Source organism: Bombus terrestris, chromosome 2 (assembly GCF_910591885.1).
Source record: "Bombus terrestris chromosome 2, iyBomTerr1.2, whole genome shotgun sequence".
NCBI classification, from domain to species: Eukaryota; Metazoa; Arthropoda; class Insecta; order Hymenoptera; family Apidae; genus Bombus; species Bombus terrestris.
Genome location: NC_063270.1, coordinates 13,117,376 through 13,134,149, shown reverse-complemented (window position 1 = coordinate 13,134,149; position 16,774 = coordinate 13,117,376). Strand labels below are relative to the sequence as shown.

Sequence of the window (16,774 nt, the reverse complement as noted above, 5' to 3'; positions counted from 1 at the left end):
GAGCGACGAGAGGAGTCGCTAAAAATCATGTCGCGCCGTATACGCGTCCTTATGAGGAAATCGGGACGTCGGAGGACGAGGCCTGGCCTGCCGGATTTCATGTTATCCCGTTAGCAGACTCGGGGGCAGCCGCGACGCAGCCAGACGAGACGCTCCGCGACACGCGCCGCATCCATCACCTACATACGCGCATAGATTGCGATCGTTTTCCGTTCCCGTTTCCCATCTTCGTGCACGATAAAACCGTTTTGCGCCTCTGTGAATCGCGACTGCAGCATGCGCCTCGCACACTGACCTCGATACATACGTCGCGAGTCTGATATCTGCTCGCGTTGCTCGTCAACCTCGATTAAACCGCAGCCACCGAAAAATGTCGAATATCGCGGCCCGTCGCCACGGACCGTGACTATCGGTGCCGTTCCGACCCTCGGGGAAACGCTGGCTCTCATTCCTCCAATCAACTAGCCCGGTCGCTAGCATTACCAGCTATAGCCGGGTAACCGTCATAGCAAAGCGGATATATCTTCCAGCGTACATTGGCGAAAAGCGGTGAAACTCGAAGACACGTCGAAACGCGTAAATTCAAGCAACCGTGCCTCTCGCGGTTTACCTTTTTGTGAAAGTAGATCTCTCTTTCTCGACGGGTCACCGGGCGTAATTCCTCGTCCTTATGCAGCGAGATTACGCGCTCGCGTCGGCCGATGTTTGCGCGCATTCTTTTCCTCCGCCGCGAAAGGACATTATGCATAAACGACGGTGACAATGTGTCGTGCCATGCGCGGTGCTCCACACCGTACCGCACCGCACCACGCCACGCCATACCGCGCCGCGCCATACCACACCGCATTACTTTCCCGCGGTGTGGAATTATTGCGGCCCGTTGGCAAATGGGTGTGGTAAAGCGATTTCGCCCGCTCCTTCACGAGTCACGTCGCAGCCAACCGATTTTAGAGATCGCGACAACGCATAACACGCGAGATATAAACATTTTTGTCGTGTTACGTCGGTGATACTCCTTTGGCTGATGGCACGTTTTTACGAAAGGTTCGCTAGGGTCCGTTTCCGGGAACAGGTCTACCTGTTTGAAAGGACTCCGAAAGAATTCTCGCTATGCGCGCGCTGAATTCCATGCCGCATCCTTTTACTGCTGCATGACATCATATCTATTTTCAGTAGCGCCAGATATCTAATATCGGACATCCGCTGTAATGGAACCTGAGATCGTATTCCCGGGGTACTCGGCATAAACAAACATAATTGTTATCTCGCGTGTCTTATTCAACTATATTCCAAAGGAAATACATATATGATACGAGAATCATCGAAACAACCGCAATATCCACTACTTTCCACTGTCGCTCCTACTTTATCCCATCCATGCGATATCTAGGCGACCAGTTATATTTCTAGCGCATTCATCGATCGTTGGTTCTCGTAACGAGGTGAGAAAAGACTAGAATTTCATTCAACTACGTTGGCGTGAGGCTGCTGCTCGTAACACTAGTCCAAGCAAAGATACAATGTCCGTCAAGGTGTTACTCTTGAGACCGTGAGAAAACAACGTGCGTAGAATGTGTGTACAATGATAGCACTAGCTCGGCTTCCTCTTGAGGAGAGATGGTTTCGCGAGCCGCGCAATCTCTGATGTAACACGAATCTTTCTCTCTCTCTCTCTCTCTCTCTTTCTATTTTTTTTCTTTTTTTTTGTCTCGTAGAACGATGTACAACGTATAATACACTTCCTACGCGGCTTGGCGAAATTCGACGCCGGAGTGTCTCATTAATATTCTACGCCGTCGATTCATTATCTAAAATTCAAATTCTCGGATAGAAGCCGAGCATCGTAAATCGCCTTTCGGTCGGAGAAAATGAGAGAGAAAAAAAAGATGATAAACATGAAAAAAAGAAACCAAAAGAGAAAAAGAAAGAGATGGGTAGAAAACAACGAATGAAAACAAAAATAAAGAACGGCGAAAAAATACAATAACATATAATGTTTGGCGTTTTCATAGAAAAAGAAAAAAACCATCAGAGCATCGTGATATCTGGGATCGCGCGATTTCTCCGTTCCTTAGGTCGAATCGGAGTCGAATTCTGGATGTACACGCCACGCGTACACACGAGTAGCATCGTTGCGGCACGTGAACGAGATACCACCACATGTTCTTTGCGACTTTTCAACAACACTGATGTGTTGGACTTTCAGCTCTACGCGATTAACTTAGCGGATACTAGACAGTCATCGGCGTGTAACGCCCAGGAGGACGCAGCGTTGCCCGCAATAGAATGAGCCCGTCCGATTAATGATACGGTCAGACGAAAGAGGACGCATCTACTTCGACTACCCGACATGTTCGACGATGTTCTATCTCAAGCGCACAATCAGATTACTCTCTCACATTTAAATCCTGTGCTTTCACCGCGTTACACATAACATGGTGATAAAAATGCACGAGCATAGAATCAGGCAAATCTTTCCATCAAATGGCTGGTCATATTATCGTCACGTAATTACTCAGCGGGATTGTTATTCGATGGAAGTTACTACGAATGGTCTACGTGGAATGTCAAGTAGTTTTGTTCATAGCGGTTTGCATAGAACGCGAAAAAAAAATAGAAAAATAGAGAGACGGAAAAAAGAGGAAGCAGGGAGAAGGCAAACTCGCCCGAGCGAAATTACGATGAATACCGGTCGTTGTTTTCTAGTACAATGGCCGTCGTTATGTCGCCGCTTTTATTACGTTCATGCGAAACTGCATTGGAAATGAAGCGACGCACGCGATTGGTCGTCCGTAATATCGTTCGAGGCTGATTTCCATCGGATAAAACGAAGCAGGAGCAACGTTTGTCAACTAAGATTCCGTGGAAAGTTGCAGAGAGCTCAACAAGGGGCGCTCGTGGGCGTTACTTTGCTATTATACGACGGAAGGGCTGAAATTAGGTCAACAAGGTGTCGGTACGCATAACGAACTGGGTCATGCTTTTACAGATGCTTCCACATGGCGAACAATCGATCGGGCTTCAGTTTCCCTTCTATATATCCCGTGCTTGCAAAGTAATAAAACGCAACAGGATAGAAGAACGATGAGAATATTTGGCGTGGATACGCGAATACACGAGCAACGTCGGAATTTGCTCCGGCGATTATCTTATCGCGAATATTCCCGCCGATACGTAGTTCGCGTTGCCAGAAAACATAAACAGAAATTCGTTTGGCCCACGCAAATAAACGATCATTGCAAATTGGGACACAGATTGATTCTCGTATATCTATCTCTGAATTCTCCGCCAACTTATGAAAACTTCTCGCGTGCGATAAAGAAATATTATTCCCAGTGTCAATAACGTAGCAGCGAAGATATCGATAAAGAAAAAGATCGTGATACATCTTACCGGTTGACCTTGCACTTGACGAAACTATCCACGTGGCTATATCCGCCTGATGACGACATCGATGATGTCGGTTGCGGCTACAGGCAGAGGGGGACTTTCGTTTTCATTTTCTTTCGAGGTACTCGTCGTCGAGTCCTTGACTGTGCTCACTTCGATAACGCTACTCGCATAGTAAACCCGCTGACTCTTATCACCTTCTTGCATTCGCGGCTATCGTTTCTCGCTCGTTCGAGGTGAGTCACTTCAAATGTTCGCCATTATGACATTCGTGGCATCCTCGTCGAACGATGCTACGTTACATTATTTCCTTTTGTCTATATTGCGTCCAGATTGTATATGTATATACATATTTTCGTTACGTGAGACACGCCAATGGTTTCTACGGTCGTGTTATAAGACTTGCACGACTCTCAAGCGATATGATATGTATACATCATACCGGATAAAACGGACGACCTTGCGTATCGGCGTTCTCATGACAAATCGGTACATCGGCAGATTGGGCGACCGACACACATCTGGCCCATCTGTCGACTCGAGAAACTTGTTTTTCGACCGTTGGTCCGACGTGTTTTTTCGACCTCCTCATGAATCACGCGTCTCGTCCACGCTCTGGGCTATTAGCGCTAATAATGCCACTGCCTCGAACGGGATTAACCCGATGGCACATTAATTTGGACGATATTCGCGATCGCTCTTCGCTCTACCAGAGAGCGTTACGTCTGCTAGCAATGACGATAATTGTTTGCCAGATTACACGATCTATTAATAGGTGGAATATTTCTGAGCGTTACCACGAATAGCTTTCCTGTCAAAGAGAGGGAGAGGCTGTCGATTTTCTGTAATCTCATGTGTTCCTAATTTCATCTCCAAACGTTTCAAATAGGAATGACGAATTTTAGCTATAAACGTATTTTTTCCCCGAAGTATTTTTAAATTTCCTTTCCTACGATTTCAGATTAAAAACACTCGGAGCTAAACAAATTTCTAAAAATTCTGATTTTATATTTGCCGTTATTATTCGCGGGAATACCGCTAATAACAAATGTAAGCTCGTAGTTATGATCTTGGAATGTACAACAAACATCGACGCTTAAAAAAGGAGATCGCTTTATGAACGATATCCAATAAAAAAAAAAGAACGTATAATACAGTACTGTTCACTTTACTCGTTCGCATAAAAAGCGGATCAAACGTTGTAATCACTCAACAACTCGGCATCTCTGCATCCCAGTGAATCCATTATTCAACGAAAAAAAAGAAAAGAACGTTTAAGTAGCCTTGCCGCGTGAATCCCGTGGCTAAAAGAACGATCTCGAACGTGTTAGTAATTTCCTGCGCAATTGCGACACCGTCCTTTATCTACTGTTTACATAAATCCGTCGCCAGACACCTAAGAAACGATGATTAGAGAGACATAGCTTGTGGATACTTCGCGAGGAAAATTAGATCGGCGAGCGTTTAACCGGAACACGAGGCACACTCTAATGGCGAATCGTTTAAAATGGGCGGCGGTGGCAATTTATTTGCATCGCACGTGGCCCTCCGTGGGCGGCGGTCAGAAAACGTGTGTACACGAGATCCCGGAACATCGTCGACATCGACGTACCCTCTTTCTCTCTCTTTCTCCCTCTCTCTCTATCATCTCCTTTTCTCTCTTTCTCTAACGATAGACACACCCGAGTTACGCTTTGGGGTGGAACTGTACATATAGTTAACTCGATCAAAACGGCGACGGGCGACATGGTCGCCATGATTGATACGAAGTCACCCGGAAGAAAGAGGCAGAGAGCCTGGCTTCCGCCCTCGATAGATCGACACCTCTCGAGTCCCTTATCCCGTCATAACGTTCCCGCAGATCACATCTAGCTTGGGCCGTGTTACCAAGGAACGAACCTCCACGGACAATTTCGGCGGAGGACAGAAGTATGGATATTCTTCGACCGGATTGACCGTAGGCCAACGACACCGAAATAATACGACGCGCAAACATTGTCATGCCTTTGAATATTTAACAGAATCAACATGCGAGTTGCCGTAGCAGAACGCCGGGTGTTTACGTTGACGAACGAACGCTTATATTATCCGCGCCTCTCGATATCCTCTCCTCTCTTACCGCTACTCGAAAGCGAAATACCGAAGGGAATTAATTATGCAAGCGTCGTACGCGATCGAGCCCGGTTCGTTCATACGTATATACGTTCGCTACTCGCCGCTTCTACCTGCAACGAAGGAATGGAACACCCTCGGGTAAGAGCGATCTTCGCGAGGTTGTACCTCGCACAGAATCTCGCGTATCACGCACGCGATCGCGTCAACAACAACAATCGGGGATACGCGGAGAAACGATCATCCTCGCGATATCGATCGCAGTTGCGGCGAACAGGGCACGACGCGCTTTTACGTTCCTAATTGGAGATACATACTCGCAACGCAGAGGTTTCCACGCGCGGCTCGCCGAAGTATCGTGTTACGAAAGGTATATGCCAAGTGCACTTGTAAGGTATCCCCTCTGTCAGTCCGACACATAGCGAAACAGACATGGAGCAGAAACACCTGCTCGAGAAACATCGAGACTTCGTCAGTCTGATTCTATGAAATGCAAGCGTGTTTAGGTGGAACGATCTAGAATCAAGGTGGACAAAATAAATAGAAAGAAACGGACTGGAAAAGCGGTGCAGTAGACACCCTCGTATGTAGTCAGACTCGGACTCGTCGAAGCTACGAGAACCTTCGATTTTATTGATAGGACACACACAGCTCGTAATGTGTCGCGTTAATCGAACGATGTTGACGACCTTAACGAGAGCTCGTGGACCCTGCTAGACGCGCGCTTCTTTGTGTCGTGGATCCATCCGTTGCGTAGTGTCGGCTATGGGAAGAGGGAGAAAGAGAGAAACCGAGAGAACAAGAAAGTCACGGAAAGCGCGACAGAGAGACACAAAGAGAAAGAGGGAAGAAGCTTCGAGGGTTTTGGTGGGGGGCAGGGGGGGCAGCAGGGCTGGAGGAGGCGGTAGGGGCAAAGACTATATTGATCACTGACCTTTCCTGCGGCCGAATGGTCCGAAGAACGTGCCGTTCTTGCCGATGACGTTATCGTCGATGTACTTGAGCAGTTTCGTGGTATCCTCCCCTTTTCTAGAGGCGATCGACTTGACAGGACGCGGCGGCGCAAGCCTCTGGTTACCGCTGGTCAGCGTGCTCGGGCTGACGGTGTTGGTTGTGGTTGTGGTGGACGTGGTGGCCGTGGTCGACGTTGACGTCGACGCTACGGCGTTCGGTTGGCCCGCTAAGCCGGCGCAGCTTGTGCTTCCAGTCGTAGGGCACGTCGTTTCCTCCGCGAGGGAATTGATCCTCCGCTGCGACCCGCTCCAGTTCTTACCGCACGAAATCTTCACCGAGCAACTCATTCTCTCATAGTAATCGGGTACCTCTCAGTGTGCATAGTAAGGGTAACGACGATTCGACACACGCGATAACGCACCCGATCGTTGCATGTACTCTCCGCGATGTGCTCACGGAGCTGAACGTACAGACAAACACTACGGAATAAACGTGTGTACGATGTATTATACGTGTATATATACGTTTGTATGCCTCCTTAGTTAGAATTTGTCACTCGCCGAACAGCAGTAGCATCGTCCGGAACGAGAACGAACAAATTTGCCTGTCTGGTTGCCCTTTCTCTTTGTCCCTTGCACTCTCGGATACACGTGTTTATCACTGGAACGTTAATTGGAACGGTGCGAGGAACGCGAGGATTTAGTTATGGTTCGTAGCCTGATTTAGAAAAAAAAAAAAAGAACAGACGAAGAGGGACGCGCGCGTATCGCGTGTTAATCGTCCGTTCAAACGATAACTACAGGCGGAACGAACGAGCTTCGCGAATATCTCTTTCGTTCTTTCTTCCTCCTTTACTTGTTCTTTTTTCCCTGTTCCTGGCTCGTTTTACACCTTTCGTTATTTGACAATGTTTCGATCGATTTTGACCGATCCGTTCCAGGCGAACGGGACGAGGAAAAATTTAACGTTCACTCAGCCTCGCGATATTTGCTCGAATTTCGACGTCACGCGATCCCGTTTGTTTCGTGTTTTTGTACCTTCAAATACGTTAGCGCGACCACCGTCGGATTAACTCGAGCTTCGACTACTTCCGTGATATCTTGCCAAGCAATGTGCGCACCGTGAACACATACAACCTCACTCGATGCTGAGGCGAGACTGAATGTCTAGCGGACGAGCTGCCCGGTTCGCCAATGGCGTCACATGGTCACGCAGGCGCCGTCGAGTCTCGCTTCGCTTCGGGGCATCTTCTCTTTGGATCGGACGTGCGGGGTACCGCGAAAACATGGAACTCATTTTTCCGCGAGTCTCCACGCGGAATCTACTTAAATGCTGTGCTCGATATTGCGATTATTATTGCTATTTCTTTTATTTCTTTAGCAACGGGAAAAAGCTGCCGTGTGAATTAAAACGCGCCGCTAATCCGTGTAATTCCTTCTTTTAAGAGCAGTGGATTAACATTTCTTGAATGAGTTTGTTTTTTCGTACTTCTTATAACGTTAAAGTCTTGCACGATACAGACAGATATACATGTGTACATTTGTTTTTCTTTAATTCGCGCGTGAGTTCTTAGTTCTGTCAGGCATTTCGGGATATCATTCAATATTATTTATCTTTCATTAATATCGACAGCCATACTGTAGGTAAACATAACTGAAAAACAAAAATAATTAATATCTTTTTTCGATCTTAAATAAAGTCTTCTTTGGAAAAGTGTATTTTTAATGAAGCGATTCTTTTAATCGGCAACTCCGTATACATTCAAAGAACGTATTTTTGCAGAAACGACTGCTCTTTAAGTTTCTCAACCTGCCATTGCGAAAATATGACACAAATAGATGTCTCGTGCTTCAAAGGAGAGTTTTATTTCTGGCAAACCGCACTCTCTGAACTCGAATCGTTATACAGGAAACGTGCAACTCTTGTGCGTTAATCTATATTCGTTATTAAGAGTACTTAAGGAAAAGGAAAGTAAGAAGACTACTTTTTCTTCGGTTTATCGTAATTACGCAAACAGCTCCTAGTTGTATCGTTATGATCCTTTACGCGTTAAAATTCGATCTCCCTCGTTTTAAACATAGAAAATTGAATTTCCTACAAAAACCATTGGCTTTGTATCGTTTACCTTGATCGTCTACTTCCACGTTATACATAGACAGTTATTCGTGTAACCTCTTTTCCATGATCTGCACTGGCAATCTCCAACCATATGGCCCGATACGTTAAATATAGGTCAACCGAAGGCACGTGCGTTTTCCCATTAAGCGAACAATTAGAATCGTTAGCAGCGAATACAATACCGCGATCGTGTTAACACATTGTAATAAGAGCGCAAAATTCGTGACAGCATCGATATTCGTTTGCATTGTTCGAAAACTGTTGCTCATCGTTGAACGTCGTTCGATGACGCATAGAAGAATATCAATGGTTGAGGTAGTCGTACGAAACTCTCAACGCGAGTATCATCGAAACGTTTCCCATAATCATCGTGGTAACGATGTAATTAACAGGAAACAGACCTATCGTACGGAATAAACGGATCGCTTTTTCCTCCGGTTACGTTCCTGTAATTAAGGATCAGTGAAATCTCGTCTGTTAGTCGTCTCGTTTCTTTTTTCACTTTCCGGCAGTATTAACAGCATAGCGGAATCTTTGGATAAAATAAGAGACACAAATTGCACCGTTCGTTCGAATCGATAAAAGAGGAAACGAGGCGAGTATTTCCTTAAAAATCTATGCCAACGCGTACCAACAGCGTATAATATTCTTTTCATCGTGTCCAGCTGGAAGCCGTAAAGAGGCTTTGCCTTTCACGACGATTTATTCGAGCTTCTCGCGATTTGCGCAAAACGATTTGAGCCTAGAATATTTAATAAACGATGTCGCGTTCTCGTGGCTTCCACGTGTCTTCCACACCCGCTTTAAAATCTATGCTTGCGTTTGATTCGTAATCCGTTCTCATTACCGAGTTCTCATTGTTGAAGAAAACGATACGACAACGACGGCTCCGTGAGTCACGATGTCACGCGAAACACAATGTCCACACAAAGAAATCAAAGAAGGCGACTAAATTCGTTCTTTATTCCTGTCGTAAGCTGTGCAATTGTAGGCGGTCGCCAACACGCTATGAACTATGTACATATGTATATACGATCGATACAGACGTTCACAGAAGCGTGATAATACAGAAACGTAAAGTCACGAATCATCCGTAATGACTTTCGCCGAGTCAACAGATACGTTATACGACACATGTTTACTCCTTCAACATCTGCTCTTCACGTGACTTTTTCATGCAAATATTCTTATTAGCACTCTATATATGTACGTCAAATAGATGCTACTATCGCCTGAATTCGAACATGATTAACGGCGTTAATATCACGCTTTATATAATATAATCGCGTGTTTACGATTAATTAAAAGCAGTCCAACATTATCGAGCGATTTGAGTAGGTAAAAGTAAAATTGGCCAAATTTCTTCTTAATCGATAAATAGGAATCTCTCGTCCTCTTCTTCGATTCCGCGAAGAATCGCGTTAGATTTTGACAAGGTAACGCCATGTTTATCGCTCAAACGCTCCATGGTAACGAATTCCACGTGATTCTTGCGGCTTTCGTGGCTAGCTGACACTCGGGCTCTGGTTACGCTCGTCCTCACGTAGATCGAATTTGGCACGATGCTGAAGTTTCAAACCGCGACCAAAGAAGACCTGAAACTGGCCGCATCCATTCAGCGCAGACGGCAGATAGATGCGGAAAGAAAGGAACGAATATTCAATCCACGATTCAGGAAAATCGGAGTAAGTCTGAAGGAGCAAAGTGTTTCCATCGAGCACGATAACCTGTTACAGATCGATCGTGCATGAACGACAAAAACGATAAGTGTATACGCACGCGAAAGAACGATATATCATGCTGCGCTTTCGAGAACGTCCGGCATAATAATTTTTATCCGTAACACCCGCAGATAGACAAGGAATTCTTGGACAAACAGGTCGCGGAAAAGAAGCAGCAACGCGAGCTGGAACAGGCCCGAGAATCTCAGCTCGACGAGAATTTGATTCGCAGTAGTAAGGTCGCTTTACTGCTGGAAAAAGAACAAGAAGAGGTAAACTGTCAATTATGGACGGTAAAAAGTAAACGGCCGGATGATTAATTGTCTTTTGCAGTGTCATCGTTAAAAATTCCGACTTTGTTCGCGTACTCGTTGCTGTTTGCGCGTTTTTTACCTTTTCAATACTTTGTTGGCGGAATCCACGTTACACCTTGTCATTGTTGATTTTCCAGGAAAGGCGAAATATAAATAAGGAGATCGAACACTTTAGACAGCAGTATCAGCGTGCTGAGCAGCGTCGGGATTTCGATCTTTACGATCCGACTGCTCTTAAAAAAGGCGACGTCCACCTTTCTTTTGAAGCTGGTTTTGGGCAGAAGTAAATGTTGTCGTAGTAAATTTCATTCGCGTGAGAATCTCCTCGAGCTTGAGAAGGAAGGTTATTAAATATTTGATCGTCGAATGCTGCAGATTCGCTGGCGAGGACGATAATGCAAAAGAACGGTCGAAAGCGCAGAAAGAAGAGATGAGGTGGTGGATCGAAAAGCAAAAGAACGAACGTATGCAGGCGGAGAGGGAACGCGAGGAAGCCGAGAAAGCCGAGGAAGCAGCTGTCATCTCCAGGGACAAGCGTGCCATGGCGTTAGATCAGATGGAACGGGACTGTCGTCGAAGATTGAACGAAGCCACCGCGCAATTTAATCGAGCTCTGGTAAGGCTTTCTCCTATTTAGTCCTTCGACGAAACAATCGGGAACAAAGCGCCAGGAACTGCAAGAAAAAGATAAGAATCTTATTATCTGACGATTGTATTTTACAAGCCGGGGAACAGAGAGAATCGAATTTCCTTCTCGTACAGACGGAGATCCGTTTCCCTGTTGTTCCTCTTCTAGGTATTTGCGTACTAGTCGTTGTTCGTGGACGACGAGAAAGTGTAAATTCAGATAATTAAGTGCTTGATGGCACTTCGTCTCATTAATTGATTTAAAACTCTCCCTCTCTTGTTGTCTCTTCTCTCGTCGCGAACGAGCCAATGACGACGAACCGTGAAATGTCAGAGTTCAACGGTGGCAAAATCTCGTTGTACTTGATACGGCTGTTCTATTCTGTTCGCTGATGAATTCCCTCGGTGTCACTGCACCGACGTGACGGAGTTATTGTCGCTTCGTCGTTTAACACGTCCCGAGCACGGGCTACACAGTTAACATAAACCTTCGCCGAAGGTGAGCACCGTTTACAGCAACGACGAGGTTGCTACGGTCGATGAGCAAACTTGGTGACGTCATCGACGTACGAGTCTCTGTAACAACACGACGTACGATCCTTCGGTCGCTTCCCCGACTCTTCCTACACGTTCTGATCCTTGACTTTTTTCCTCTTTAAATTGTCACGCTCCGTTGGATCGTACGTTTTAGTCGAATGACCGGCTTCGTTTTTCGTCCCCTTGCGACAGGCTGAGGAGCAGAAGTACCGCCGCCACTGCGAAGCCCTTCAAGAGGAGGAGGACAAGAAGGCGGATATCTACAATCACGTGACTGGGGACTTCCTTACGGAAGCCAAAGAGCAGGCGGAGAGCACTCATGGACCGCACAAACCGTTGGCCTCACGTTACAAGGGCATGACTGCGGACGAGCTTAGGGTTTTCAGAGAGGCGCAAACACAGCAGCTGAAAGAAATCGAGGTAAAAGCCGATGGAATGAACGGTTGTTTTGCGCGGTTTTAACGATGCGCCGCGGATGGTTGAAACAGTGCCAACCGTTGTCACGGCCATGCGAGGGCACGGCCAGGGGAACAAAAAATTTGGCTCGCTCAGGGTAAACCTCTTTTTCCAGAAAATGAGATTAGAGGAGAAGCAAAGGGACAAGGAATGGGATCGGTTAATGAACACCCAGGCAGAGATAGCGGATTCGTATCAACGTGAAATTGACCGGAGAAGAACGTAAGAGGTTTAGGTTAAACATTTGTTGAATTATAACAAAACAAAGAGAATTGAATAAATCGATACGTTGCAGAGAGATTAAGAAGAAGATAGCAGAGGAGAATTTGGAACTCGCGCAACAACACAAATCTCATCAGAATTATTTGAACCGTGTGCTCTACAAAAACAAACCGACTGCAGCCTTTTTTGAACAATTTAACAGAGACGCCCGTTAAAACGAAAGCTTATACAATGATACGAATAAATGACTTTTTTTATATGGATACGTATATCTTATACTTACTACTCATAACTTTTATATTTTTACCTTTTCACGCGCATTTTCTACGTGTAATCGAATACGATTATTCGAAATGTTGGCTTGTTGGTAAATGATAAATTTGCCGCTTCATGAATCATCTTCAGTCGGTATTATATCATCTGCTTGCACGTCATGTTTTGTATTTTGTAACAGAGAAAGTTTTACGGACAATCACATGAATTTAGAATTTTAATGTATCATTTTATTACAATGCTTTAAATATACTGCAGGATATTAACGTTTTATGTATTATTATCGACCATCCTGTTGAATGCATGCATTTATGCGCTATCGGTAAAATGAAACATTGTTGATGTTTACGCGTCCGGCTTCGATGATGTTGCTTGAAATATCTCCCGAAACATTGCAAACGTAAATTAAACGTACAATATATCTTTCATCATGTTCCTTGGCGCAACATAATATTGCGAAACATAAATCATTCTAGCGATAAAATGCTCGATACAGAACACGATGATGCTCGGAAACAAAGGTTAGCTTTAAGGTTATATATCTTCCTGTATTCTTTGTTTTATTTGTGATAAATATATTTGGTAAGCTTTTTTTTATCAATAGCAGCGAGCGGGATACTTTGCTCGAAGAACAATATGAAATTGTGGAGGACCTCAAACGAGATTTGCACTTATGCAAGGTATACCATTTGTACGAATTAAAACATTCTATATATCCACCTAAAAATATTTGTTATATATCCACTTTCTAGACAGAACAATACAATATGCGAGTTGAATTAGAAATTCTGCGAAATGAGAATCAAAAGGTTACCAATATAAAAGAATCCCTGAATCGTATTCATTTAGAAGAATGTGATGACGAAGATGCACATAAAAAGGAAATAAAAAATTTACAAGAACGTATTAAGCTGTTAGAAACAGAAAAAGATTCAGCTTTGCAATTATGGCATATTTCCCTGGATACTGTAAGTGCCTTAGAAGATCAATTAAAAGGATTTCATGTATATGGGAAAGGGACAAAATTTTATCAAGAAGAAACAAATGCTATTAAGGAAAGTTACTCGGAAGCTATTAGAATGTTAGAGGAAAAACTTGCATTGGCCAAAGATAATTTTATCAAACATCAAACACTGTATGAAAGTAGTAAAGAAAAAATTAACAGTTTGACTAATGAAAAGGATAAACTTTTGGAAAAATATAAAGATCTTGAAATGAGCGCCCATGATAAAGGTCAGTAACATCTATTTATAATTTGCAACAACAAAGAGAGACATTATTTTTATTTTTTAAAAAGATAGGAATAACCAGCTGACGATAGAAACGTTAAAACAGGAATTAGCTTATGCCAAAGCAGAAACCAATAAAATGGTACAAGCAAAATTAGAATTAGAAAAACAGTTGAATGAAGTTAAAACATATGCTACAAACGTAATGGAAAGAGACAAGGAAACAAAAACTAAGATGGGAGAAGTTATTGAATTGATAGAATCTGCAGTTAGAGAAAAGGATTTGGTGCTTCGTCGTGAAACTCTTGTATTGGAAGAAAAAGCCAGATTAGAACAGAGACTAAATGTAATAGGTAATGAATATGATGTAAAAATACAAGAGTTGAATAAAAAAACAAGAGATGAGATTGAGTTAAATACAAAAAGGTATCTAACAGAGATCAATGAACTTAAGGCAGAACTAAAGGCAAAAATAACAGTAGCAGAAAAAGCTCAGAGAGAATTGAAATTTACTGAAGAAGAATCAAACAAAATACGTAGAGATTTAAACGTAAAAGTATTAGAATATGAACAGAAAGCAAAACGTATGGAACTTCAGTTACAAGTATATGATGAAGCAATAGCTAAAAATAAATATGATATGGAAATTAAGCAATTAAGGGAAAAGATTATTATTCTTGAGAGTAAGCTGGGTACTTCAAATGATAAATTACAGAAGTTAGAGGAACAGCAAACTAGTAACATACAAGATCAGATGAATAAAGCTGATCATGAAAATAAAGATATAATGAAACAATATTCGGATTTAGAGAATCAATTAGCTAAAACATTAGGTGATAAAGAAAATCTTGTAATACAATTAAAGTCATTGAAACATGACTTTGAGTATGAAATACAGAAAAGAGATAATGAAAGGCATTCTCTTGAAAATAAAATTCAAGAACTTGAAGTTAATCTTCATAAAGCAACTTGTATAAAGGAAAACAAATTTAGAGATGACATTACTGATGGAATAAATCCATATGTCAAAAATAAGCCTAGTTTTGATATTACGTAAGTAAATACAAATATTTATTAAGTCAAGCGATGTTATAAAAAATATTTCTATTACAGAGTTGAAAACAAATGTCATTGTTGTCAGTCTGCATTATCAGATTATATGAATAAATTGCAAGAGAAATTTGATAGGAAAACAAAGGAGTTAATCAATCATGTTCAAGTTCACCAAAAATTAAGTAAAAAGTACATAAACTTTTTCCAGATATAAATGAGAAATTATCCGTATCTTTATGTTATTTTACATTTTAGATGGAGGGATGAAGCAAAATCTTTGACAGTTAAATTTCAAGGGAAATCTAAAGAACTCAGGGGAAGGATAAATTTCTTACAGAAGGAAAATAATGAATTAAATAGAGAATTATTAACTTGCAAACAACAATTGGCACAACATGCAATTGAGGATATACAGAAGTCTGTATTTACTGTATTCATGTAATATAAGATATTTTAGACTAACTATGGATATTTTGTTTTAGATTTAATGAACCAAATGAAATTAGATGATAATATTTTTCTGCACCTACAAGAACTTTATAATGGATGTTTCATCATGTACATATTACAGGAATATGTAAATTTATTCACATTAAAAATACATTTTATACTACAGATATCCTTCTTTTTAAACACTGTCTATCTATATATAGTAAAGTCAATATTGTGCTTACTCTTTGGATACAATGCAGGCTGTAAATAAACTAGGAAACCAATATAATGTTTCATTTTCACCTTGTTCATCTAACCATGCCAGTCCTTCTTTTACCATGTGGTCCAAGGCTTTTTGTGTTCTATCTGGTTCCCATTTTAACTCCTTGCACAACATATTTCTTGAAATATATGCATTTCCAGATAAACTAGCTTGCTGTAACACAGCAGTATGGTCCATACTCAATTCACCAGGGATAGATTGTACTAAATGCTTGCCACGTCCAATTGGAACAATGGAAAATCCATTTCCAAAAATTCGTAATTTTTTGGCTGCAGCTAATAAGTCTTCATTTGTGATCTCTTGGTGTTCTTTCCTACGACCTCTAGCTTGTATCAATCTTGTCCTAAGTTCGTCCAATGATATCAATCCACCATTTTTATAATTTGTAGCCATGCAAACTTCAACAATTTGAACAGCAAGTTCATAATAAAAATCTCCTATGCCAAGAACTGACCAAAATCCTTTACCTGAGGCCAAAGGATCTACACCTATTGATGCACACATTTCAGTGAATTGCCGCCGAAAGCGTGCATTCTTCTTAATTTCATTTTTATACTTTGAGGCGAATTCTTCTAAATTCACGCGAAATGTTTCCATATGCTTTGTCATTTGCTCAAACTGATTTTCTTGAATCTCAGTTCCCTTATCTCTATATTTTTCTCGCTCCAGCTTTTGTTTTTGAATAGCACCAACTCCTGCCTTTCGCCTCATCGTGCAATATATTTTATACTGTGTTACGAATTACAAAAGTACAGATTAGAAATTACACCGAAACAAAATTAAAATGGTCTTATCTAGTTATTAAATGGTCGAAGTAACTGTCATGTTCCTTCATGCATTAGGTCCTCTTCAAAAACATAACCTAATGTCGATACAATGACATGGTACTATATGTCGTTTCTACAATAGACACTTTGATTCCTAAACATTGTTTTCAATACAAAATGAAGGTATCGATGTTTATATAATAAGACAATTTATGACGCGCACAAAATGTATAATAATTGAAAAAACTTGTAACTTGTAAATACATTCGTACAGCCTTCGTATCGC

At 42.3% G+C, this 16,774-nt stretch overlaps 4 protein-coding genes across 5 annotated transcripts in view; 2 read left to right on the top strand and 2 right to left on the bottom strand.

The window, feature by feature from the left end:
• LOC100643355 overlaps positions 1-8,670 on the bottom strand; it is a 55,731-nt gene extending 47,061 nt beyond the window's left edge. The window contains exons 1-2 of the mRNA XM_003393763.4: positions 8,582-8,670; positions 6,437-8,109 (exon numbers count right to left, since the gene is read on the bottom strand). Coding sequence (XP_003393811.1) covers positions 6,437-6,803 — 367 coding nt within the window. The 5' untranslated portion in view covers positions 6,804-8,109; positions 8,582-8,670. The remainder of the gene's footprint in view (positions 1-6,436; positions 8,110-8,581) is intronic.
• A 1,454-nt stretch (positions 8,671-10,124) lies between these two features.
• On the top strand, positions 10,125-12,714 carry LOC100643477 (RIB43A-like with coiled-coils protein 2). The gene is made up of 7 exons (XM_003393764.4): positions 10,125-10,259; positions 10,427-10,567; positions 10,747-10,892; positions 10,985-11,225; positions 11,966-12,193; positions 12,345-12,451; positions 12,525-12,714. The coding sequence occupies exons 1-7, from the start codon at positions 10,137-10,139 to the stop codon at positions 12,664-12,666; spliced, it is 1,128 nt and encodes a 375-aa protein (XP_003393812.2). The 5' UTR covers positions 10,125-10,136; the 3' UTR covers positions 12,667-12,714.
• A 331-nt stretch (positions 12,715-13,045) lies between these two features.
• LOC100643110 (sodium channel and clathrin linker 1) lies at positions 13,046-15,639 on the top strand. Of its 2 annotated transcripts, none has more exons than XM_048414455.1 (7): positions 13,046-13,245; positions 13,332-13,404; positions 13,477-13,957; positions 14,022-15,006; positions 15,067-15,195; positions 15,262-15,423; positions 15,489-15,639. In XM_048414455.1, exons 1-7 carry the CDS (start codon positions 13,208-13,210, stop codon positions 15,514-15,516), a joined length of 1,896 nt encoding a protein of 631 aa, XP_048270412.1. In that variant the 5' UTR covers positions 13,046-13,207; the 3' UTR covers positions 15,517-15,639. The 2 variants fall into 2 exon arrangements, with proteins under 2 accessions (XP_048270412.1, XP_048270411.1); XM_048414454.1 differs by having other exon boundaries at positions 13,329-13,404.
• On the bottom strand, positions 15,572-16,645 carry LOC105666930 (vacuolar-sorting protein SNF8). The gene has a single exon (XM_012319519.2). It carries the CDS (start codon positions 16,430-16,432, stop codon positions 15,677-15,679), a length of 756 nt encoding a protein of 251 aa, XP_012174909.1. The 5' UTR covers positions 16,433-16,645; the 3' UTR covers positions 15,572-15,676.
• Positions 16,646-16,774: the final 129 nt, after the last annotated feature.